General features: G+C 40.4%; 1 protein-coding gene across 1 annotated transcript in view; it reads left to right on the top strand.

The window, feature by feature from the left end:
- spon1a (spondin 1a) overlaps positions 1–24,985 on the top strand; it is a 52,349-nt gene extending 27,364 nt beyond the window's left edge. The window contains exons 7-16 of the mRNA XM_088296883.1: positions 8,787–8,851; positions 13,995–14,196; positions 18,077–18,217; positions 19,752–19,827; positions 19,924–20,106; positions 20,486–20,656; positions 20,737–20,904; positions 21,735–21,899; positions 23,085–23,354; positions 24,196–24,985. Coding sequence (XP_088153009.1) covers positions 8,787–8,851; positions 13,995–14,196; positions 18,077–18,217; positions 19,752–19,827; positions 19,924–20,106; positions 20,486–20,656; positions 20,737–20,904; positions 21,735–21,899; positions 23,085–23,354; positions 24,196–24,359 — 1,605 coding nt within the window. The 3' untranslated portion in view covers positions 24,360–24,985. The remainder of the gene's footprint in view (positions 1–8,786; positions 8,852–13,994; positions 14,197–18,076; positions 18,218–19,751; positions 19,828–19,923; positions 20,107–20,485; positions 20,657–20,736; positions 20,905–21,734; positions 21,900–23,084; positions 23,355–24,195) is intronic.
- Positions 24,986–25,596: the final 611 nt, after the last annotated feature.

Raw genomic sequence — 25,596 nt, 5'->3', positions numbered from 1 at the left:
TACCGTCCCCTCTTGAGCGAAATCGTCGAGATGAGAGCTTCTTTGCTCGATTCAACTACCGCCGATTCTGCGGGGCAGCATGAGGGAATGTCAGTGGAGATTTAATTAACACCTGAAGGCTGTGCAAACCTTTGCGCGAGGCGCCGATAACAGCCAGCTCGCATCCCGTTGGAATTTTGCACCAATTGGCTGTCTATTAATAGGAAACTATGCTGCGACAGATGGATCAGAGATGTCGGAACAGAACTTTGATCACAACATCAGAGGAGTTTCATCTCATCCAGAGAAAAGACGTCTTTAGACCAAGTTAGACCTTGGCTCGTAGGCAGAAAACATCCAATAATTCCATATAATTGTGTTATCCGTAGGGAGATTTGACCAGTTTGGATAAGTGCTCTGCTATCTCAGAGCTGTTCAAAATCCTTTTAGTTGTCCTGCCAAGTGCTCACAAATCAGCAGAGTTGTTTACCACTTGTCTTCGGGGAAAACTGAGCGCAAATTTTTGTGAAATCACAAAGACAGACATGATGTCAGGATTTTTTTAATCCAGTCATGTGTTAGTTAGTGTGGGTCTTATTTGCATCGTTCAGTGCTCCAAGGTAATAAGCTCTCGAAATAATAATAATTGTCCAAAAGAAATAACAGAGGTATTTGCATGGTAATTAGAACTAATGATCTTTTTAACATGGTGATTATTTGAGGATGTGCCGAGGAAGATATTCCCCAGGGGATGTGAAGAGACAAAAGCTACAGCTGCTTCTGCTTTATGATTATGTTCTCGCACTGTTACGACACAGTGCTCAATTCACACGGCAAGTCACAACTTGGATCTCGAAGTGACATAATGTCAGCGCTTACTTATGTAGTACAAAACCTAACGTGAAAAGCAGAGAGCGTGAATTTTGTTTAACTTGTGAGATTTATCCGGTTTCCTCAGTTTGAGCTCCCAAATCAGCGGGAGTGATTCTAATTAAAATTCTATCTTGGAGCTTGGAAATTCCAACACAAATTGAAGGCACCGTTGTAAAGGCTGACTGGCAAAATGTTTCTTCTATAAGGCGAAAGTCAGGGTGGGGGAGGGGTGGGGATGGTTGGAATCTGAAGGGCCGCATTTCCCTTCGGTTCCTTGTGCCCATGACCTTGCTGATAGGAACGATAGATCCACAAGTTTTATAGCATTTATTGCAACACACTGTTTGGAAATAAAACATTTTAACCATGGGAATTGATTTTATATACAGTTTATATTATTATAGTTTACTTTGTTCTGTGACCACCTTTGTAACTTAGGACACTTGTTTCTCAAATCATCTCCCCCTATTGGAATGAATGAAAATGTTGTACCATCACCCTTACATAAATAAACCTCAGACAATAAGACAATTGGATACATATGCGGTATGATCCGATTCAAGAACGGTACATATTCAACGAACCGTTACGATCTGGTCCAACTGCAGCTTTTGTTACTTTTATTACTACGTAATAACATAGAAAAGCTCCCCAAAGCCACAACAATTCAAGGTAATTAAATTAAAAGCAGCAACAAATCACCAGCAACATCAAACTGATTTCTATCTGGTCTGCATCTCTCAAACAAGGTGAAACGATAGGTATCTCGATACATATTGCGATATCATCTAGGACAGTCTATTTTAAAATGTAATGATTCAATATGATTAGGTTAAATCAAAAATGATTTTCCAATTCAAATCATTTTTAAACACCTATTTAATAGCACTATAATGTAGTACTTTATAATAACAGAGTAATAACTTCAATAGAATAGGAAGCACTAAACTTTTTGTCCATCATGATCTAATGCTACAATCTAGCTCAAGTTCTATAATATATGTAATTTTTCATAGATGATAAAAAATATATTCCTGTGAGTGTTATCATCTGTCTACATGTGTTGTTCCACCATTTGTGCTCAAATATCGGTTGCTTAAAGGGTTGTAAAACCGCGATGTATTGAGTTAAGGTTCCGACCTTATAAGGGCTACAGATCAAAATCCATGTCCGTTTCCAATGCTACAGGAGCAGAGTCATTAGGGCACCTGTGGACTATTTATATTTTCGTGTTCTTTGAACTTGCATAATGATCTAGAGATTCTGTTATTGCCTACCTCTGTGTTTTATGAAATTTGGACAAATATTATCGTTTATGTAGAATTAAAACACATACCTGAGGAGTGTCGGTTCACAAGTCCGTGTATGTTTTAAGGCTTGCAGATATATCCAAGGGATCTTGTGAGTGCTGATTAATTCCAAATTGAACCGCTCAAGTGAAACAGCTTATTCGATCCATCCACCCACTCTCACAATAGGTGCCATCGCCCCTCGCAGAAGATTTTGTTTGTCGAAATGGCAACCTGGTAAATAAGAAATAATAATAACCATGAACACGGGTTGAACAATAGAATTCTATTCACCATTCAAAGATAAATCACAGCTCTTCTTTACTCCCCACACAAACCAGTACAAAGAACAAACATTGCGGCATTCTTAGCCAGTGGCCATGGTTTTGAAATAGAAAAATTCAGTTGTGTTCATTGTTAGTCGATACGACGTGCACACACAATGGTAAACTATTTGTTGACGTTTCACACACTGAACAATACGCATGAGATGGAAAGGGTTAATATCGCTCAAGAATTCACAATGTTTCTTGTTTTGGGAGCTTTAAAACTTACAACAATGTCATGCAGAGTCCAAGTTTAAACTATAAAGTTGTTTAGAATAAGACAGCTGTAATAAGTGTTTTTTGTGTTAGCTCACTATTACGTTTAAATTAGACAGCTTTCTAGCTTGACATTGGTATTTAGCATATATGAAGGCATCAGAATCATCATTTAGAATTATATAAAAAGGAAAATGTAGCGATGAGAGTTTTGCTAAAAATCCTTGATCAGCAAACGGGGAAACGTAGTAATCAAGCAACAGATGTTTTTTTTTTTTTTTGCTTAAAATATTTTTAATAAGGGTGATTACGCTCTGAATGTTCTGAACATCCATTTCAATGCCAGTTTGGACTGCACTGAAAAATGACCCCAGTGGATGTTGGAAACTTGTCATAGCTGATGCCATGCTATCTGCCTTCCTTCCAAACTAGTCAAGACTGATCTATGCATATTGTTATCCTAATAGAAAAATTACGTATCTCAGTACTATTCTAATGTTTTCAGAAAATATTTTTTATTGTATTTTTGGCACATTGGCATTTATTTTTTTTTTATAAATTTGGTAAGAGTAGGTTTAAAAATCTATTTTATTCTATAATTGAAACTAGCAAAGATTTGGATTTTCATCTCTGATCGACAAATGGCTTCCTTGTCATCCCAATATAATATTAAGCTATTACGTCATGGTGTAACAAGCAGACATTATTAAACCATATTAACACCACAAATCTGTTTTTGTGATGATGCCAGTTTGACTGTCTCCTCTCGCCTAAGAGGGAATTACAAATGTTAAATCAAGCATTGCAAATGAAGGTTCACTGCACTTGTCAGGACGAGATGGAAATTATTCATGCAATATGATTTTTTTCCCCCCTCCAAGATAATAGAGTATCCTTTTTGTGTCTCCTCTAATGGATACAAGCGGTTTTCAGCCCTGCATATGATTGTTTAGAAAGAACTAATGATTTGCATATGCATAATGCCACTTTGTTTGATGTACAACATACATTGCGTAGATGTACACAGAAGCCTCATAACTCACCAGTGAAGCCAGCTTTTCCGTAAACATCCTTAATTTATTAAAAATGCCTTATCGTGTTTTTTTTTTTTAAATGAAAGTTCTCCACTGTTGGAAATGTTGCCTCAGATGTACATATTACAATTACTTTACAACATGCATAAGGAATCACAGACAACTTCGTATTTCATGGACTATAAGGTGCACCTGTATATAAGCGGAAGAAACTAAAAAAAAAAAAAAAACAAACAAAAAAAAAAAAAACAAACATACAAACTGCACCAGGCTATAAGCCGTCATGTTCTATGTTGAAAAAAAAATTAGTTGTTTACCGCATGTACAGAACTATTTTATACTGTGAATGCACATAAAGGTACATAAATAGATTGTCAAAAAACAGTGCCTTTTAACACAGAAACAATTTTGCTCATTAAAACAGAACAGATCCAAGAGAAAAAAAAAAGATTCATTTAGCGCATTTTCGGAACTATAGAGCGACCCACTGGTGAAAGAGAAATACACAGAAAAGCTGCACCATTGTATTAGCCGTATGGTTCAAAATTGAGGAAAAAAGTAGCGGCTTATAGTCCGGAAAATACTGCAATACAATACAACTTATATATATATATATATATATATATATATATATATATATAAATGTTTTAAGCACTCTTTGTTTGAAACACACTTCACAGTCACCCATTCCTCTCAGTAAGATGTATGCATTGTGATTGCATCCTCAAATGCCTGCTATTCAGTGGCCACATAATAACCAGTAGGCAACATCTGAGCGCTTTTGTTCTAAAGTGCCACCTTAAATCTAACTAAAAAGGGGGTTTTGTGGCGTATTTTTTGTGCAGGTGCACTGAATGATAACACACATTCCGTAGTTGAATGAACTTAGACTTCTCACCTTCCCAACCTTGCAAATGCAAACCTTCACAAAGAACTGCTTCGGCTCTAAAATGCAAGATCATGAAACGTGGATGTGTCCATCTTCTTCTTGTCACGACAGTTTGATTAAAACCCACTGGCTTGAGGGCACATCGTTAAACAAAGACAATATTTCCTAGCAGTTGCAACATTTAGTCAATAAAACTAATCATGCTCTCTTTCGGACTCTGCTCACCGCTTGTCTTGTTAGTGATTTGCGTCTTGTGCAAATATAGTTTGGTGTTGTGATCACAACGGCCTCGTCATCCTGTGTTGGAAATGACCTATCCAGAGGCATAAATGAATTGAGCAAGCATTAAGCATTTTTTTGAGGTTATAAAAAATGTGTGTGACAGAGAGAGAGAGCAGAGAGAGAGAGAGAGAGAGAGAGAGAGAGAGAGAGAGAATTTTATATATTTTTTAACAATTATGGCAAAAAAATCCCAACAACTTTAACATCGGATGAAGTCATGCTTGCATCCACATTTTGTGTGTTTGGTGATTGTCCAACACTCTCCACTTATGCCCTTCGAACTTAATGGACCAAGAAAAGATGCAGAAGAGGTCAAACCATGTAAAACTGTTCAAAGGTCATAAAAGTACAACTACCACTTACATCATCCTTCAAATGTTTGAGATGAGTCTGTTTGCCCTCTGGCTGTTTCTGATCCACTGAGATACCAAAGACTGCATAAAGACTGCTTCACATCAGCCACAAACACACACACACACACACACACACACACACACACACACACACGGGCGAGCTCAGAACGACTTGCAGTGTGGGGACATGGTAGGGATCGGCAAGGACATTAATGCACAATCATGTCATCGGCCTTTGTGTCAATAAAGGACTCAGGTGCAGTGGACACAAATCTCACCCATGGAAATGTAAACGTTCATTTCAAGTCCCGGTAAAGTAAAAACATATATCTTGGAAATGTGACACTTACGTGAAGAGTGCTTTTATCAACTTGTCAAATTTGAAGGATATAAAAAATTTAAAAAAGCCAAGCATATAAAATGAGGCTTCAGATTCAAGTAAAAGCAAGCCATTTTCTTTCCTCACAAGTACTGTTGGCGTGTTCAATGAATGAGCTGAAACTGCACCCGCTCAAGTGCGAAGATATATCTGCTTTAAGCCTCCGGTGGCTGGAATATATCCCACTGGGTCATGACGGGGCTGCCCAGTGCACGATGAAAAGAGCTTTTTTGTCACCTTAGCAGTGAATAATGACACTATGCTGTTCTGTAAATTGTGGCACCCAAGGAAGATGCATTTGTGGGGTGTAGGCATAGCTAGCTAGCAAGCTAGCTAGCTAACTGCACGCTGTGGTGAGCTAAGTAATTCTAGCAAAGTAGCACACGAGAGCTGACTCATGTCGCCCCAAAAATGAAAAATTGAAATGGTGAAATCTTTTTAACGCGGTATCTCCACATTACCGAGTCATCAACTTTCCTGTTATCTTCAAACATGTACAATGCATTTAGAAATAAATCTATGAATCACATGGCAGGGTCTTTTAATATATTTATCTAAAGAGCCCTCATTTGAAATGTCTGCCCTCCTTAATGACAAGTATCCCCAAAAGATTATCCAGGCTGAATCACGTCACAGCAGGGCTGCGGTCACTCATAAATGTATTAACCAGATGCAAACGCTGCCACAGCCGTGCCAGATACTCAGAGTAACTGTTTTCAATTTGATCTTGCTCCGAATCCTACAATGAGATGTTTTGAAGCAGCGCTTCAAGGCAAGACTGAGAGGCAAAATGGCTCCCTGTTGGCTTAGTGAACAACCGCCCGGCACTGCTCTTGGAAATAATGATGGGAACACATGCATCCGTCTGCCTTATCTTTATTTCTTTGTGTCTATCATGTTTAGACTGTTTTATAGTGATATTGCTTGGCTGTTAGGCTTGGGCTCTGCCTTAAATTGGTTTTCAAATGTTATATAATGGGAAAATAAAATATCCCAAACTATGCCTTGATTGATTATGGCTATTCACGCATTTACTGTATTTGAAATCCATCACAGATGTTTAATGTCCACAACGTGGTGATTCATTGCCAGCGTTTTTCAGGTTCCATTTGATCGCAGTAAAAATTAAAGTGGCTTCGTTATTCAGCACATGATGTAATGTTCGGTTAAGATGTTGTGAAAGGTGGTTATCTTAAAATATGCAGCTTTGCAACTCACAATTTAGGAGCATGCTTTACATTATTTATAATAGATTAGTGATTGAAAAGACCTTGTTGTGATGTTGACAAATGATCTTTCATTGCTTTGTTAGGCATTCATGTGTGAGTGTATACACAGTCAGGCAGATACACACTGTGCTTCAGTCTGAAAAGGATCCATGCAGCTGGCGGACACAAAATTTTTTTTTTTTACGTAAATTCAGGTCTTTGGGTAATCTAGAAAATGCAACCCAGCGATGTAGTCAATTGGCCCTTTGTTAAATTGACAAACGCTGATAATTGAAGTCGTACAGCATGAAGCGCTAGGGACATCACTGGAGGTTTCTGTCAGCAGTGAGGTCATCTTATTTAATGATCATTTAAATTTCATACTTTTCTACTTGGCTTTTATACATGAAATGGAATAAATGCAATGCTTAAAATAATAATACAGGTAGTAAAGATTTAATTCAAAACTGAAGTAAGCCAAAGTAAACAGCCCGACAGGAACAAATAAGAAAAATAAAATACTAATTCCACACCCAAACCATTTGAAAAATTGGAAATGATAAAAGAAAATAGCACAAATTGACCAAATGAAAAAAAAAAATAAGACAAAACAAAAAGGTTGTGACAGCCCAAATGATCGGCAACGAGAATTAGATGAAACACCATGCCATTTTTCTTGATATTAATGGTTTTAATAAAAACAAAGGAGTCACTCAGTAATACTTGTTAAATATGCAATGCAGTGAGAGGCTTGACTGTCTGTGCAAGGAAGCTGGGAATGTGTTGTAAGGAATCATTAGGTCCAAAAATCTGCATGATACAAGTCATTAAACGTCATGTCAAAATGGTGTCACGTAGTAGAAATGAGATTACGCACTTCCAAACGATAGACAGAGTAAAAACTTGTTGGAGTCCAGAATTTCAATATTATCAAGCAGGGAGCTTATTGTACATTTTTTCTCATTATTTAGATAAGAGATTAATGTCTTGTGTATGTGATAAGCGATCATGACAAAGTACAACGTGTTCCTAACTTCTTGACCTGAATAAGTCAAGTGAGACAGATGCAGAATATGAAATCGATACCTTATTAACAATCGGATCTCCTCTTGACATTTGGTTTGCTGTGCAACAAGCCGGCGGAGGATAAAAATAATTATCCCAGTCATTGTCATCAGAGCTTTGGATGGTGTTGAATCATTTAAATCATTTCCTTTCAGTGTTTTTTTTTTGGCACACCTGGTTCTCTCTCAAATGTTACCGTAAACTCTTATCATTGCACCTGTTAAATTAACCTCAACCCAAAAAGCAGTGCAAGTTTTAATCAAACTACTATGTTTTACACTCATCTAGTGCAGTTAATTTGATCCGCACAATAAACAAACTTGAGCGCGGTCCAAATCGTTGCTCCACTTGCGGTAACCGACACAGTTAACTTGTGTTGCAAAATCAAATCAAATTGTCAAGCGCACAGGCTGACCAGCCAAATGAACAATTGGATGAAGCCATTTAGGAAAGAGCCAATAGAAAGCCTTTGGTAAAGACGAATGCACCTCCTAAAGTGGGCATTGCAAAATACGATCAACTCATGCAGACGGGCCACGATAAGCATCGGTTCATAGCTTGGTTACGTGGATTAGTCACATCACCTCCCTCTAGTCTCAGTAAATTCAGCTGCTTCACAGGAGTGGTGGGCCTTCCGTAAAACACTTAAATTTCAAATAGGATTAGTCTTCCATGCTTGCTGCAACCTGTCAGATTTATTGCAGTGGAATTCAATAAATCAGAGCATTAGCCATTCTGGTGATGCAATATTTTTTTTTTATTAGGGTTTTATTTCAACTTCAGTCCACTACAACTGACTGTAATTGCTTGGTATTATTAATACATGGCACTGATTCAATGTAATCATTCCCCGGAGGAAGGGAATAGTTTGACTGTGTTTCTTGCTCTTTTAGGGGGATGATGTCCTGACTGTCATCAAAATGAAGGCGCAGTGGCCGGCTTGGCAGCCTCTAAACGTGTAAGTATCTTGTGTCATTTACACTTCTGCACTTAAAGAGATCAATCAGTTCATGGTATCTCAACATGCTCGTGGCGATTCGTTTTTTTTTTGTTTTTTTTTGTCTCAAGGTACTTACTTGCCCCTTAAGAGACAGCAGGGAGCCACAATAGCGTGAACGAGTCATATTATTACCACAGGGCTGAGCTATGATGGGGTGACGGTATGAAACTAACAACCTCTCTTGAGCTTTCCGCCTTAAGATACTGAGTCAACGCTCGAGACTGAGACTTGTTAAGATTAGCCACCCCGCAGAAGTAATTGGTCAGCGCACTCATGAAAAGTCTTTCTACCGTACGGGTTGTCAAAGAGCGACAGTACACTTGCCACAATCATCTAATGATGATGGAAGATGTTGCTATGGAAAGGACAGCTCGTTCAAACTATAATGACACAGTAGAAGAAACTATAGGGTTCTTTTCAAGGGCTCTGGACAGAGACATTGGATCGCTAAATGACCACTTCTGAAGCAATCTGGGCCTCATTCACATTAATGTCAGTTAGTCTGTGTTAAGTAGGCTATTGTCGGGGATTCACTTGGTAGGTTTTTGGGGTGTCAGTGCCTCTGAAAAAATAGGTCTGCGAAGATGCGAGAGACCTCAACAAATCTTGTAAATCCTCAAAGGATTAATACTGAGCATGTGTTGTGTGTTTTCTTCCACAGCATTTAATCTCAAAATAGATCTTCCTCATGTCTGACATCACAACGCCATGATGTGAGCATATCAGGCGAGATCTCCGTGCTACAGATCAGAGTACAGATCAGTTCAGCCTGTATGTGTGTGTTGATTTCTTTGTGACGTAGTCTCCAAAGGAAGGACCAGTCTCAATAAATTCTGTTTTGACAAAAAGAAAATGCAAAGAATTTACTCTGGAAGGCATTCAAAGCTTTCGGCGTCAACTCGTGCAATGTTACATGGGCCAAAGATCGGGATTTCACACGTAGGCCGTCAGTGAAGTCCCGATGAGTCCCACTTCAATGAATCTCCCTCACAATACTATTATTTATGACACAACGGCTGGAGAAATAATATAAAGACACATACTTACGCACTACTGAGCGAGTGTTGGACCCCCGAGCTTCTCTTGAAAGGCCCGTCTTGAAAATGGGCTCGCAAGCGTATCCGCAATTAAATCCACACCTTTCCCTCCTTCAGTCATTGTAGTTTAAAAAAGCAAGAATATACTTTAGATGTTCAAATGTTAAAAACGCCTGGCCTGGCCCTACCCTCTTGCAAGTGATTATCGAATCACAGGACAGGTTCGCACCTTCAACGTGAGGCCTGCGAGAAGGCTCACCGTAACCAACTCGCGATCTGATCGGCTATCGTAACTGTCGATCAACTCTTAGAGCCCCTTGATTCACACAGCACAGACGCCCGCAGAAGGCTTGGAGGAAAAGAACGTTGCGCTGTTATGATCAAATCTGCCTGGCAACACAAGCTAGCTGAATTCTGATTGGATGAAAACTCTCACCTAAAAATGCAACATAATATGACATGAATGTGAATAATGATTTCTCTCTCTCTCTCTACATATATTAGAATTATTATCATAAATATGATCATCATGATTTCTTGATTACGTTAGGCCAGCAGAGAAGGCCTTGACCGCCCGAAATCAATGAATGAACTGATAAATAGAGTAAAATATCGGCATACTGGTAGGACCAAAGACGTCGTACAGTATGACCTATATTTTAGAGGCCAGTTAAGCAACTTCCAAGTTAGACCCAGTACTTGCTGATCAGTACAAACCCATCCCTGAAAGTGCCGTCTCCCGCATTCTTTGAGTTCATTAGCCCCTGAAGCTATTTAATCTCTTATTCATGAGAAAAACAAGATGCTTGTTGGCTCAGCGTGCAAAGAACTTCAATGGTAACAACCTGCGCGATGTTGTTTATTCCTCGACCAAAAGGCAGATAACTTTAATCTCCAAAGGGTATTATATAGCCAGGAATAGAAGTGAGGATATCCACCAGGAATAATTTGCTTACTCCATGCTGTATACGCAATTCATTGTTTCATTCAATCACGGCATACAGAAACAATAATGAGCATGACAGGTCAGTTATAGCGGACGGAGGAAGAAAAGCAAATCATCAAAATGTGTCGTATGGCAATCTAAGAGAAATAAAAAGACTGTGTGTCTTTTACTGAGACAATGGAGATACACGCTAGTAAAGCCCCATGACTTTACATTCCCTTTGTTTGTGATATTCATTGATGCTGTCGGTATTTTCTTTCTTTCCCGTAGTCTACCGTAACTTCAATTTGGTCAACAGTTGAGTTTATTTTTCCTTCTTTTTTTTTTAAATTAATTTGCAAAATGATTGTCGCCACAAAAAACAAAGCAGTCAACACTTAAAGTACAGTGGACACATACTTTTTGTATTTGTCACAATTCAATTTGAATCTTGTTCATATTTTGGGTGCACAACCTTTATTCATGCTGTCAAACAACTGTGGTGGTCAAGAACCATTTTTTCGTCCAATTTAGTGGGAATAGTTTGAGCAAGGACTTTTTCTATTTCCAGCACATGAACCAACGTCCAAATGACCCGATGTGTACTAAAAAGTCCACTCCTGAATAATCAGCGTCGACTGAAATGAACTTCAATTTGCTGACAGTGTTGAAGTAGAATGGGAATTTTATTCAAATCGCGACATTTGAATGCCTTTCCTCGTACATGTTTTTTTTTTGTTAGTCTAGCACTGATATCTTCTTGAATAATCAAAGTAGAGCACAGCAGAAGCTGCAGTGAGAAACCGCGCCATCCCTCTGTCACCTTTCAGCAACAATCTGAGAAACCATTTTCACCTGAATTTCTATTAGTGCAAGTTGATAACTTGTGCAGGGGGCAAGGCTACCAAGAATTTTGGAATAACAAAAGTGCTTTGCTGAGGTAGACTGCGGTGATTAACGCCCTCCTTGTGTGCTACCCAGTCTTGCTCTGTCTCTCCTTTGCTGTCAGGGACTTCTTGTGGAGCCCAGGTGGTGTCGAAGATAAATGTCAAAGTTCCTGTACTCGCTGAGAAAAGGCGACTGAGTGTAGACTCCGGTTGCACGTTCCCAGGGGATGAAGGCTGTTCTTTGCCTTTCGGGGGCCTTCATTAGCAAGAGTGCTCAAGGACAGGATTGAGTGCACTGATGTCAAATAAAATGGCGGGTGGAAAAAAAAAAGTGTCTGGATGACACTGCGTATTGTTTTTCTAATTTGTACATCGTTCTAATTAGCTGCCAATCATAGATCAAGAGCGACAAAGCAGATTTTGTTCCCCATCAGCTCGAGCACAAAGACGCAACAATAAGATGCCACTGATGTGTTCTGTCTTATAAAACACACTGTATTTTTAATTAAGAGTGAGAGCAAAATGTTTCGAGAGCCTCAGTGGATGACTATTTAGCATTGTTGAGAGCTGTCTTTTTGTCATCTTCTGAACATGGAGCGTGTTGTCAGAGCACTGCTGTGAGAGTGCTACAACTCAGCGTGATGCCCGAATCTATGAGAAGACGATGACAGGCGACAGCGTGTAGTCTCTGTACAGCAGTTACTGATTGTCAGAGGTGGGAGCAAGTCACGTGTTTCAGTTGAAAGTAAGTTGTAACCTTCAAGTCTCAAGCAAGTTACTGCGGAAAAAAGAAAAATCAAAGTCAAGTCAACTTGGAAAGGACTATGGGCCTATTAGCGAATTTGTTTTGCAATACCGGACTTTTCTTTTGACTTCCTGTTGGGCGGAAGTTTTACTTTGAAGGAACACGGAAGTGGATAACGACAAAATGGATGGTGAATGACAGTGCGTATCAAGACGATTCGGAAGAAAAAAAAAAAAGGATTCTCAGATGACAAGATTGATAATTTAAAGATACTTAGCCCGGTTGAAAGTGGCGATAAGGTGAATATTTGTGTTTATCTGTCTACAGATTTATGTTTGTGATTCGAATATGCGTTTAATTAAGTGCACTTTGCATGTATAGAGATAATTGAAACTCATGGCGTCATGTTTGTTTATTTTCTAGCTCTTACGGTGTAAGAGGTTTTGTGTACGAGACAAAAGGAATTAAAGGAGAAACTTCGGACCACCAGTAAAGCTTCATTATTTCAACCGACGCTACACAAGTCATGACTTGGTTCAAACAAGTCGGATGTCAAAACGTAAAAGAAGTGATCAGAACACACACGTGCGTTATATCTAAAAAAAAAAAAATAAACCAACAACTTAATTGTATAAAAATAATGTATACACTTAAATTAATTTGAAAAATTTTATTTTTTACTATCCTTTGTGTAGTATGTATAGTAAGTTTTATTTTGTATTTTGGTAAAATTCCTACCTTGGGATGTGGTCAACTGGGTTTAAATCTTATTTACCGCATTTTCGCAGCCATAAGGCGCACTTTGAAGTCCTGAAACTCGTCCATAAAAAGCCAGGGCGCCTTTTGAGACGGAGCGCCCATTATGTGGACCAAGTGCACCAAGTCCACCGCTGGGCTGACTGCGAACATTAACTGCCTGCACACTGCTTATATTGAGAGAAGGCGGGTGTGAGAGGGGAGATGGGCATGAATGACAACGCACAATTTTGCTGGGCCTACACTCTTATGCTATTCAGTTGATTTGGGGTGATAGTTTTAGTTTTGATGTAACACCGTGACCGCACATCGTTTGTTGATTCGTGACTTGCTCACACCGGCATTGTGTCGGCATCCCATCTGAGGGGCTGCGCGGCAACGAGACGGCGAGGCAGACTGATAATGACTCTCGTGTTTGGTGGAGAATGTGTCCAGCTGTTTATCTTGGACACGGAAGACAAGGACTTGGTGCATTTTTGGATGAGGACAACTTCAGCACGTTGTTAAAAGCTAAAATAAAGTACCACCGAACTCCCGCTGCCATTTTAAAAACACGCTAGCGCGACTGAGCAGCCAGCGCGACTGCTCGGTTCTGTTTGCGCCCAATGATACGGTGTATCAAATACAGAAATAGCACGCCTCAACTGGTACTGCACCCTTTGATACGGCGCGTCGTTTGGCCGTAAAAATACGGTAGTTGCCCTCTGGGTTATAACAGAATCAAATCATAATTTCTCATTTTCTTCCCCAGGAGAGCTGCACCGTCCGCAGAGTTTTCGGTTGACCGGACCCGCCACCTTATGTCCTTCCTGACCATGCTGGGGCCCAGTCCCGACTGGAACGTGGGTCTGTCTGCAGAGGACTTGTGTACCAAAGAGTGTGGATGGGCTCAAAAAGTAGTCCAGGATCTCATCCCGTGGGATGCAGGCACGGACAGTGGCGTGTCATATGAGGTCAGTGAGATCTAAAATCTAATAATTATGATTATTATTTATGCTGAAGTCATTTATATGATGATAAAGATGCCTTTTTCTCATTCTCATCCTCTTTGATCTGACTGCAACGTTGGATGCTATTCCTCACCCCATCCTCCTGAACAGACTCCATAACATTGGCATTACACACACACACACACACACCTCTTCAGTAGTTCAACTCCCACCTGTCCAACCGCACCCAATCCGTCCTCTGTTCTGGTGTCCCACAAGGCTCTGTCTTAGATCCCCTCCTCTTTATTATCTTGGATTTTTTCGCCACACCTGATAAACTTGTTACATAGTCCAATAACAATCACCATCATCTCCTCAATATGCTTGCAACATTAAAAACCTGTGGCTTACACAACATCCGCACCCTGGTTTACCCTTGCTCTCCGTGCTTGACAATATGTCACATCGCCTCGGACTCCAATTCCTTCCCCCTTTGACTTATCAGTTTTCTGTGATTCCCTTATGTAATTTTTATTCATTCAAAAATTAAACTAAACATCAGCAACTTCCATCCTCCTCCTCTCTTAGTCCATCTTAACTGTTCCCCCCTGGCCCACTCACCACTCACTTTCTCCCGTGGGTAAGGGGAGAACATGCAAACTTTACACAAGAAGGCCACTTATAGCCTCGTCACTTCCAGCCTAGATTACAGAAACTCTGTAAGGTCTCCGCATCAAGTCACTACAAAAATTACAACTTTTTCAGAACTCTGCTGCTCACATTATCACGAGGACCCTCCTCACCCTCCGAATCACTCCAGACTTACAATAACTCCACTGTCGCCCACTCCGGTGCCGCATTCAATACAAAATACTGATCTGCACCTTCGAGGCCAAAGATAACCTTGCTCCGCTATATATCTCATTCCCTCAAATCTTCGTCCTCCCTTTACCTCTCCATCCCTCCCGCCGCTCTGACCCCCGTCGGGGACTGAGCTTTCAGCTGCTCTGCCCCTCAATTAAACTCACCACCACCTGACCTCCCTAACTCATTATCCCTAACGGTATCAACGAGTCTCAAAACACATTTATTACGGCATGCTTCTTCACTTCAATGTTGCCCATATCATTTCCCATTTTAATTGATGTTATTTTATTGTAATGACTTTTAATTATATTGTACGGTGACCTTGAGTGTCCTGCAAGGTGCTCATAAATAAATTAAATGATTGTTACTTTTTTTTTTTTTAATCCAGAACAGTTTTGCTGTGCCACAGAGAAGCTTGTTAAACTCCCTTTGTGATTATTTGCTTGTCATGGATATTTACTGGAAACGCAATTGGACAGAATTATGTGTGAGAGGGCATGAACAGTAAGAATAGAGATAATAGAAAAAAAAAGTAACAGATAACATAACCGTATAAAAAGTTGTATATATAGAAGTTGGATTCTTTATTGTGCCAACTGGGCGGGCAGCCCTATAAACCTGTGAGGAAAGGATGCACTGGGTGGTAAATAGAACAGGACAAGAGAGGACAGGACAGGAGAGGGGTAATGAGCCAGGCAGTTCTACCAGTGTAAAGTGGGAGTGGCTACACAATGCAATTTGAGTGCAAATGAGAGGACAGACCAGGAACGAATATAATAAGCAGGGCTGTGACAGCAATTAGAGAATGAGCCCTCACCAAGTGACTGAATCCCATAGGCATGTATCTTCGGAGATATGCTAGTGAATCATGTCACACGTGCACATTAGTCATTGGAGGTCGGGCGGAGCCCCCCCACAACACCGCCACCCACCACACAGCTCACCCCACCGCCACCAGGCCCCGGCATATCCCCTGGAGAGCAAGAGGCACTCACCCATCAACCACCCCTGAGGGATGGCAAAAGCTCACAGAGAGAGAGGGATTTGAGTGTGTGTGAGTGTGTGGGGGCTTGGGGGGCAACCAGAACGAAGCCAGCTCCAGCAGTCATGCCCAGAGCCGAGTGACTACCCACCTCCCACTTTATTGGTATGATCAACAGATTAGAGATTATAAATCAAGGTCCCTTCCCCGCAATGCGAACCATGGAGCCCTTAACACATGTACAATTAGGTATGTGATGCATTGAAAACTGTGGGGGGGATAAGAGGAGTGGTCTTATTTACAGCAATTTATTTGCTGACTTTCCCGATCCCGAGGAACATGAGTATGGTAATATCTATTCCAAGCTTCTTTTCAACTCAACTCACCAAAATTGCGTTTACTGTTCAGGAATTTTTGATGTTGAACTGTCCACTTTTTTTTATATCAAATCCGAACACATCGAAGCATCCGGATCGGTGGTCTGATCTGCTGTGCTCAAGTGCGCACCCTCATTATGCCCAAAGCATGACGTAATGCAGCCTTCAAGCTGAAAGTGATCGACCTGACCGTTGAAAAAAGGCAATCGAGCAGCTGCTCATGACCTTGGAGAAAACAAATCAATGATAGTTTTTGTCTTATCGGATTTTTACGTGTCATATGTACATTTAATAAACCGACGCGCTCAATAGAGCAACTTTTAGGGCAATGGGATATTGTATAGGATTACTTCCACAAGCGGTAGAATGCAGCAAAGTAAAGACTTCGGAACTAATTATTACATTTGGAGAAGATCCAGTTAAATCAGATTTCCTAATGTATCATTGTGAAAGACCCTGACCCATAAAATATATTATCATCGGACACTGCTGTTTGGCCTTTATGGCCTCGACTCACAATTGAGTGCTCTTGTTACACACAATTTCAGATCTTATCAAACCACCGAAGTCAAAAAAACTTCCCTCCTTCTCCCCAAGTAACCTTGCCCCTCCTCTCCCTCTCTCTGGAGAATTCTGACCTTGTCATTACATCTTGTCTTCCTCCACCTGCCTACTGCTCACGTTGACAATCACCGCTGCCTCATTTCTTCATGTATGCGGTGCCAGTTTGCAACAAATCAAGCCAAATCATCACGCATCAAATTCTCCACACACCGACAAGGACATCTTTTTCTCCGGTTCTCACCTTGAGCTGCCGTTTACTATTTGCCTTATGTCAACACGAAGGCATTTGTATGTATGCGTGTGTGTGAATCTGTGTGTGTGTGTGAGCGCGAGACCAAACTCTTGACTCCATGCGTGAAATATTGGTGAACCACTCTATCTAACCTTGGCATCAGGCAGGAATGAATTCCGTTCTTTTTGTCTTTCTGCTATTTCTATATATCAGTGGACAATTGAAATAAATTCCTGAATCAATATTTTAGCCAGTGCTCAACTTCAAGCATCAAACAAAGACAAAGAATAGACTTGAGCCACTGTGCGTTTCTATGTTCTGGAGGTTACAAGTTTTAGTTAAACTAAGATAAGGTAAGATAACCCCAGTAAAGTGAATTCAAAGAAATTTCCTTCTAAATAAATCATACGTTTGAAGATAATTGTGGAAAAGACTGCGCCGTTGAGGGTTGGATTGCAGTCGACTCCCAGCCAATTGACGCGGCTCCTCTCATTCACAATAAAATCAAGGCAGTTGTGGTGCATGCCGTGGTTGACATTGTGGAAGCAGAAATTGACTAAGGACGGAAAAGCTTTAAAAGAATGAAGGTAGATGGCAATGGTGAATGATTATTTTTATGAATAAGGAAAGAAGGACGGTGATGGAAGGGTGCTCAGGTCGCGGACTGAGGATGGATGGGCAAAGGTATGGAACTTAGAATTTAATTTAGACATCAGTAAGTACTGTTGAGAAAAAAAAAATCAAATGATTCCCACATACAGCACTATCTTGTAACGTCATCTCCTGGCAGTTAATCCAACTGGCATGTTCAGCAAAAGTCTAAGCTGTAACTGTAAACTTCCACTCTACTTATTGTTGTTTCCATATGTGTGTCTCTTTTAGTCACCCAACAAGCCGACCGAGCCTGAAGATAAGATCCGACCTCTGACCAGTCTGGACCACCCTCAGAGCCCTTTCTATGACCCTGAAGGGGGCGCCATCAGTCCTGTGGCCCGGGTCTTAGTGGAACGCATTGCCAGAAAGGTCTGTTGTCATGCATATCAGGCGTGTAATAAAACAAGCATAACACAACAGTGGTATGATGATAAACATGATGCAAGCATTATTATTTCAGATGTCATGGACCAAGTCTTAAATATTTGATTCTGCTTCTATATATTAATTTGTTGTGTGTGGTCAGTCTAATCTGGTTTATTTGGACTCAAAACAGTTTTTTGTTTTTTTTTAAATGCGCTAATTGTGTGACCTAACAACACAGCAGTTATAACAGATTTGAATTGAAAGGTGCTTTGACGCATACATAATTTTTTATTTAGCAACTAAACTTTGAAAATGTTGTCCTTATACTTGGCATGCATTTATTTCATCGAGTTGGGCATTCCAAAACTACAGTATTTACGACGTGACTCTCTCAGGTACATCCCAGTATTATTTTATTACCCAAACCTAATGCATTATTCCACTCCTACTAAAAACAAATTAGAACTCACATAAACGTGGAATTGCCTTCCCTTTATTATACTTTTTACACCTTCAAAGTGGAGAGGAAGGAGGTGTTATGTGTTGCAGTGGTCAAAAAGCAGAAAGTTCAACTTAGGAGCATTTACAAAAAAAGTGGGTTATTCCACTCTATTCTCATATTTCATTTTGAACAGGCAACATATACTGTGGTGACAGTGTTAAAGTAAAATAAACAACGGCACATCTAAAAAATATATACATTTCCTTTAAATTTGGTGCATTTTTCTGACAAGCCAATTTGATTTCATCCATTATCCAAAGCACTCATCCAGACGAGGGTCGCAAGCGTGCTAGAGCCGATCCCAGCTGTCTCGGGCAGTAGGCAGCTTACACCCCAGGGCACATTAAGGCGAACAACCACTCGTGCTTACAATCACACTAAGGGACAATTTAAAGTGTTCCATTAATCTAGCATGCATGTTTTTGCAATGAGGGAGGAAATCAGAGTACCCGCAGAAAATCCACAAAGACACAGGGAGAATATGCACACTGCACATAGGAAGGCTGGAGCCGGAATCAACCCCCCCCCCCCCAAAAAAAGTATCATACATTTGTTGAGCAGTATAACAAGATAAAAAAAATGTGAAAAGTTTTACTTGCTAATACCTGACAGGTATTACATGTCTAACATTTGCACAACTAAATCACCGGAGGTGAAATCCGAAATCTCTGATGTTTCAGTTTTTTACTCATCGCACTCACCTTCTGTGCAAGCAGAGTGCATTCAATTCCCACTCAGTAAAGGTGAAAATGTGATGAGAGTGTGAATGGTGGGCAGCCTCTGACTGGCTACCAGTCCAACAGGAGAAGTGTTGCAGAAAATGTATGAATGGATGGACATAAACGATAAAAGCCCTTGAGTGCCATCTAGAGGCAGGTTTGGGAATTTTATATCAATTTTCTAACCATATTCCAACCAATTTACTAACAATGCCATATTTAGTCTATTAGTGCTCCTTCCTGTCACAGCCTGGATTATATATATATATAAAAACTACCCAAAGAGTAACAACGTGTGCTATGTTTGAATCTTCAGGGGGAGCAGTGCAACATTGTGCCAGACAATGTGGATGACATTGTGGCAGAGATTGCCCAGGAGGAGAAAGAGGAAGGTCTGGATCTAAAGGATTTCTCTTTTTACACTCGGCTATCAGCATCACTTTCACAGAGAGCGTTTATTACATCTTTTTTTATTTCACACTCTGCAGACGACACCCCCGAGACATGCATCTACTCCAACTGGTCACCGTGGTCAGCCTGCAGCTCAGCGACTTGTGAAAAGGGCAAACGGATGAGGCAGAGGATGCTCAAGGCCCAGTTGGATCTCAGTGTTCCCTGTCCTCACACGCAGGATTTTGAGCCTTGCATGGGCCCAGGATGCAGTGATGAGGGCATGTATTTGACATTTCAAGGTCACAGACGAACGAACATCAACAAAAAAAGCTTTTTCTAAAATTTGATAATAAAGTCATCATTGCAGACACTCAGACTGAAGGATGACACCTGCCGACGCTGCTTTACAACCACTTAGATGTATCACTTATTTTTATTGTCTTATGGATTATTACTTACTTTTTACAAAGTGAAGAGTTACAAGCGTAGTTTATGAGGGTAGTGTGATACATAATGTCAGACATAAATTAGAAAGAACCTGTTGTTTCTACGGGAAGCTATTAAATTTATAGCTCAGAGACTTTTGTGAACGTGATTCACTTTGCAAAGTTTGTCCTCTGTTCAAAGTCTAATTTCACTTCCCGTTTGGCTCTTTAGATTCATCCACCTGTATGATGTCAGAGTGGATCACCTGGTCTCCTTGTAGTGTGTCATGCGGACAAGGCACGCGTTCCCGGGAACGTTACGTGAAGCAATTCCCAGACGACGGCTCAGTCTGCACTCTGACCACGGAGGAGACTGAAGATTGTGTTGTCAACGAGGAATGCTGTAAGATTGTTTTCATCATCCTATTTCTTTGAACAAATCACTCGGTTATACCATAGCTATTTTTTTGTGCTTATCCTCAGCTCACAGCAGCTGCCTGGTAACTGAATGGGGCGAATGGGATGCCTGCAGCGCCACCTGCGGTTTGGGAATGAAGCGAAGGGAGCGCATGGTGAAGATGCCTCCTGCAGATGGTTCCATTTGTGGAGCTGAGGTTCTTGAAGTGGAGAAGTGCATGATGCCAGAATGTCGTGAGTAAATGAGCAAAGCATTACCGGAAGGCTCCAGACTGCCCCTAAAAGGTCGAATTTTGCTCTGAAATTTGACACAGGGCAAGTACATTTTTCATCTCCTCGTGCCTGTGTGACCAATTAATGTGCTGATTTAAATTAATATTTTTAAATTATCTATAATATATATTATTGAATATTTTTTGTTGCTGGTAAACTTCTACTTCACACTTTAGAAAATGTATCAGGAATTCAGTGAAAATTAGTGGAGTGGATATTTACTTTGCAAGTCAACATAGTGTGTCCCTAAAATTTCGGGTTAGGGCAGGCATTGGCAAACTAGGGCCCGGGGGCCACATGCGGCCCGTTAAACGTTTTAATCATGCCCGCCGAACTTGAAAAAATGAATAAACCTTGTTAATGTTTTATTTTCTAAATATTGTGGTTTTTCAAAGACATACATTGTTGTATTGCTTTTGTCCGATGAGGTCTGGCCTCTCTGTCAAATTTTAGAACCCATTGTGGCCTGCCAGTCAAAAGGTTTGCCCACCCCTGGGTTAGGGGCTAATGCGCGTCTATTAAAAAAATAGTCCGATGCCCTGTTACGGCAGTGAGTCTGACTTTTTACAACAAATATCACATTAAAAAAAATTTCCTTTCAAAGCGCCACCATAATGACCACCATGAAATACAGCAGCGCTGTAAGCCAAAGTGAAAAATAATCATGTAAAATGTGCATCTTCAGATAGTTGCTAATAATTGGTGCCAATACAGATATTTCCCGCTGGCCTATCGATGCAACGTATATTTTTATGTTTTTGTTAAGATAAAATGTGTTTGCCTGTGTATAGATACAATCCCGTGCATGCTGACTATGTGGTCTGACTGGAGCGACTGCAGCGTCACGTGTGGTAAGGGTCTGCGAACACGCCAGCGCATGCTCAAGTCGCCTGTTGAGCTCGGAGACTGCACCGAAGAATTGGATCAGGTGGAGAAGTGCATGCTACCGGAATGTCGTAAGTTGAAAATACTTCACGTGCAAGTATATTATACAGAACAATATAGGAAATTGTTTACCCCCAGTTGTTCGATACATTTAAAGTGAATTTATATTTACTTGCTTGGTTTCCTATAATAAATAAAATAATTCACTTAATTTGTATTTCACTCAATGACTGACTGACAAATTCAACTACTGTCTATTTGTTGCGTTATTTACAAAGCAAAAACATTTTAAACATTCTTCTTCTCCTTTCAGCGTGCCCCATTATTTCTGATTATTTTATCTTATTATTTTTAAAGTTACATTTGTAAATGTGGGCGTAAACCCAGATGGAGGTGTGTTTTTACAAAGGCTTATCCAATCAATGTTTGCAAACACACATTAAAAACTGCAGCAGTCCCAAGAGATGTAAAAATCAATGTTGATCCACAGACCACTGGCACAGGAAGCATGAGCGCAATTCTAAGACCAGTTCAGTGTGTCTCCACCAGGGGGCACAATTTCACTGGCGTACAACAACATCTCCTGGCAGTTAATCCAACTGGCAAATATGGACAGATTTTACTGACATATGCTCTTACAAAAGGGGGAGGGGGTGTTGCCACCCCACAGCCATGCCACCCTGCATGACTGAGCCTTGCACATGCCAATTAAGCGTTTGAGTCCTCCACACTTGCCATATCTGCTCCATGTAGCCTCACGTTTCCACCCCTCATTCACGCACGTATTATGTTCTGTCTTACTTCTGCTAATCTTCATTCCTCTCCTTCCCAGTGCATGCCTCCACATTTCAGAATGTTCCCTCACCTGCTCCCTGCTTTCACTGCAGATCACAATGTCAGCTGCGACTATCATGTTCCATGGAAATTCCCGTCTAACTTCGTCTGTCAGCCGACCCATCACGATTGCTCAACAGAAAGGGGCTCAGAGCTGATCCTTGATGCAGTCCCATCGCCATCTTAAACTCTTCTGTCATACCCCGTCCTAAACTATTCTAGCATAGTTAGATACCACGCCAGACTTGCTCATGCAGTAAAACAGTTCCTCTCTGGGTACCGTATTCTTTCTCGAGATCTGCAGACACAAAGAAGCTCCTTCTAATAATCTCGGCTGTACTTCTTCATCAACACCCACCATTATAACGTGTTTTCTGGTTGTCAATTTTGCTCACAACAACTTTGTCTCGTTCACTCGTCAGCCATAGACTGCATCATGTCCGATTGGAGCGAGTGGTCCGAGTGTAACAAATCCTGCGGAAAAGGCCACACGATCAGGACACGCACAGTGAAGTTGGAGCCTCAGTTTGGAGGGGACCACTGTCCTGAGAGCATCCAGAGGAAGAAGTGCAAGATAAGGAAGTGCACCAGAGGAGGACAGGGGGACAGCGATGAGAAGAAACGACGCAAGGAGCAGCGAGAAAAAAGGAGGAGCAAACAGGGCAGGACTGAGGTCGCCTCTGAGCATCCGGGTTGGTGTCACTCTTCAATTCATTGTAATCTAAGCAACTCTGTTCATCCCTGAAGAGCACTTTACTAAGCAATTTGAATACCTCCACTTATGTATTCAAATTTCTTGTGAGTGCACGCACAAAAAAAAGGTAGCAGGTGTATTACTGGATTAAATGAATGAATGAATAAGGACATGTTAGCTTTTTGCTATCTATAGTTAAAGGCCTGATGTCTAAATAATAAACACATCTGAATATCTACTAATTTTCCTTGTAGGGACAATGCAACACCTTCAAAATGATACTCAAGAAAAGTCATTCCCAAGGTCTTCATGACCACACCCAATTTCTCCAACTGGAATCAAATTTGCACAAAGTTGTCCAGACTATGAAAAGGTCGTGTACATTGATTCATTACATATTGATCAAGAAACACTTAGATGATGTGGAATTTGATTGTTTTGATGTTCATTTCATTAAAACTGTTGTAGACCTAGTGCAATTTTCCATCAGCAACCAGCAGAGGGCGCAAGCATTCAAGGTCCAAGTAGTTTGCTGGCTAATGGGTTTCTGGTTTCAATGCTTCGTCTTCAAGTTCTCAAAAAGTATCAGTACAGTGCATTTATTTTATGTTCTTGTTTGGTTTTGCATTTTCATTATTTTTGTGTTTTGTTGACATTTATAGCACTATGATTGTTTTGTTCAACAACGTTTATGGAACACACCTTGATACAGAATCACAAAAAATTCTGGTTGGATATGTCAATCATGTAATTACTGATGTATCTCATTTATCCATCTCTTGTTAACGCTGTTCACGTCCTTCACTGACAATCTGTACCTCTTCCCGTCACTCGTCTAGGATGTAAAATGCGGCCATGGTCAAACTGGACGGAATGTACCAAATTATGCGGCGGAGGTATCCAAGAACGGCTTATGACTGTGAAGCAAAGGTTCAAGACAGCACAATTGTCCAGCTGCAAGGACAGGAAGGAGATCCGAGCTTGTAACGTGCATCCCTGCTAGGGAGGATACATTGGACGGCATTGCGGAGCTGAGAACAAGAGCAGGCACACAACGGCCCAGTGGCCTCGATTTAGGGCTCTGATGGCACTCTAACGTCATGTACTATACATCTACTAGTAATAAAAGTACAATTCTGTTCATTTTTGATGATTCTGACTGGGGACAATGACAGGACCGGGAGGGATTTGAAATCAGTGAAAGTTTGAAATAGCCCCTCTGCTCTTCACTCCACTTTCTTCAGGACTTTTCCCTGAGGCGTTATAATTCTACCAGTGCAATCAAATCGGTTTTGTTTTAATGTCATGGTCCTGTTGAAGGCTAACAGATATTTAAAGGAGGCTTTTATGTCTTATTCTTTGTTTTAAAGTTGTCATCTGGAGACAAACATGAAGCTCCTCAACTTTGAACAAGACCTGGTTGTTCTGTGCTGTAGCTCTGATACACTTTTGTAAGATTACTGTAAATGTGTTGTGGTACAATATATCTTGGAACTATTCAGAATTGATTTAATAAATAAAGACCTATTATATCTTGTGGTATTCTTAGTATGACATGATAGGAATTTAAAGCACAGGTGCCCAGCCATTCCAATGTTTTTCACAAAATATTGATTTTTTTTCTCCCCCCCCCCCCAACAGTGTTGTGCAGTAGATGCACCAGATTTGGAATGGGTATTATTTAACATTCATGAAGATTTTGGGTTTTTTTTCCCCTGTTGATTTTTTTTTTAAAGAATATCTTAAGATTCTTACCACAGTGTTGTTTCAATGTTTTTAAAATGTTTTCCTCACCCCTTTTTCTTTCTTCCCCCTCTAACATGTTCTTATTTTGAAATAACATTACCTTTACAATAAAAGTAAATGTGACAACTTGTCAACTGGATCTTTTGTTTTCTTCAGAAAGTTAAAGACATAAAATCGTGTGTGAGTTTTAATTTTTTAAAAAAGCATGAGCGAGTGCCTGGTGCAAGCAGACAATTTTACCTGAATGTTTATTTAATTTGAATAGACTGTGCTGATGGTGTTAACAAAAAAATACATTAAGTTAGGGAAAGTCTCTCTCTATTTTATAAATAATTCGGGCGATAGGTTTCCCCTTTCCCCCTCTCAACCAGATGCCCTAAAAAGGTTAACGCGCCAGCAAACTTCAGTATTTGCTTTTTATTGTATTATTTGTATTTCCCATGTTTGACCACTAGAGGTCACTAAGAAATAGTTGATCATTTTAACAGTTGCTT

Source organism: Idiotropiscis lumnitzeri, chromosome 5 (genome assembly GCF_059441095.1).
Source record: "Idiotropiscis lumnitzeri isolate Australia: NSW breed Sydney's pygmy pipehorse chromosome 5, RoL_Ilum_1.0, whole genome shotgun sequence".
NCBI classification, from domain to species: domain Eukaryota; kingdom Metazoa; phylum Chordata; class Actinopteri; order Syngnathiformes; family Syngnathidae; genus Idiotropiscis; species Idiotropiscis lumnitzeri.
The sequence above is the reverse complement of the archived record's forward strand: the minus strand, read 5'-3'. Positions and strand labels throughout refer to the sequence as shown.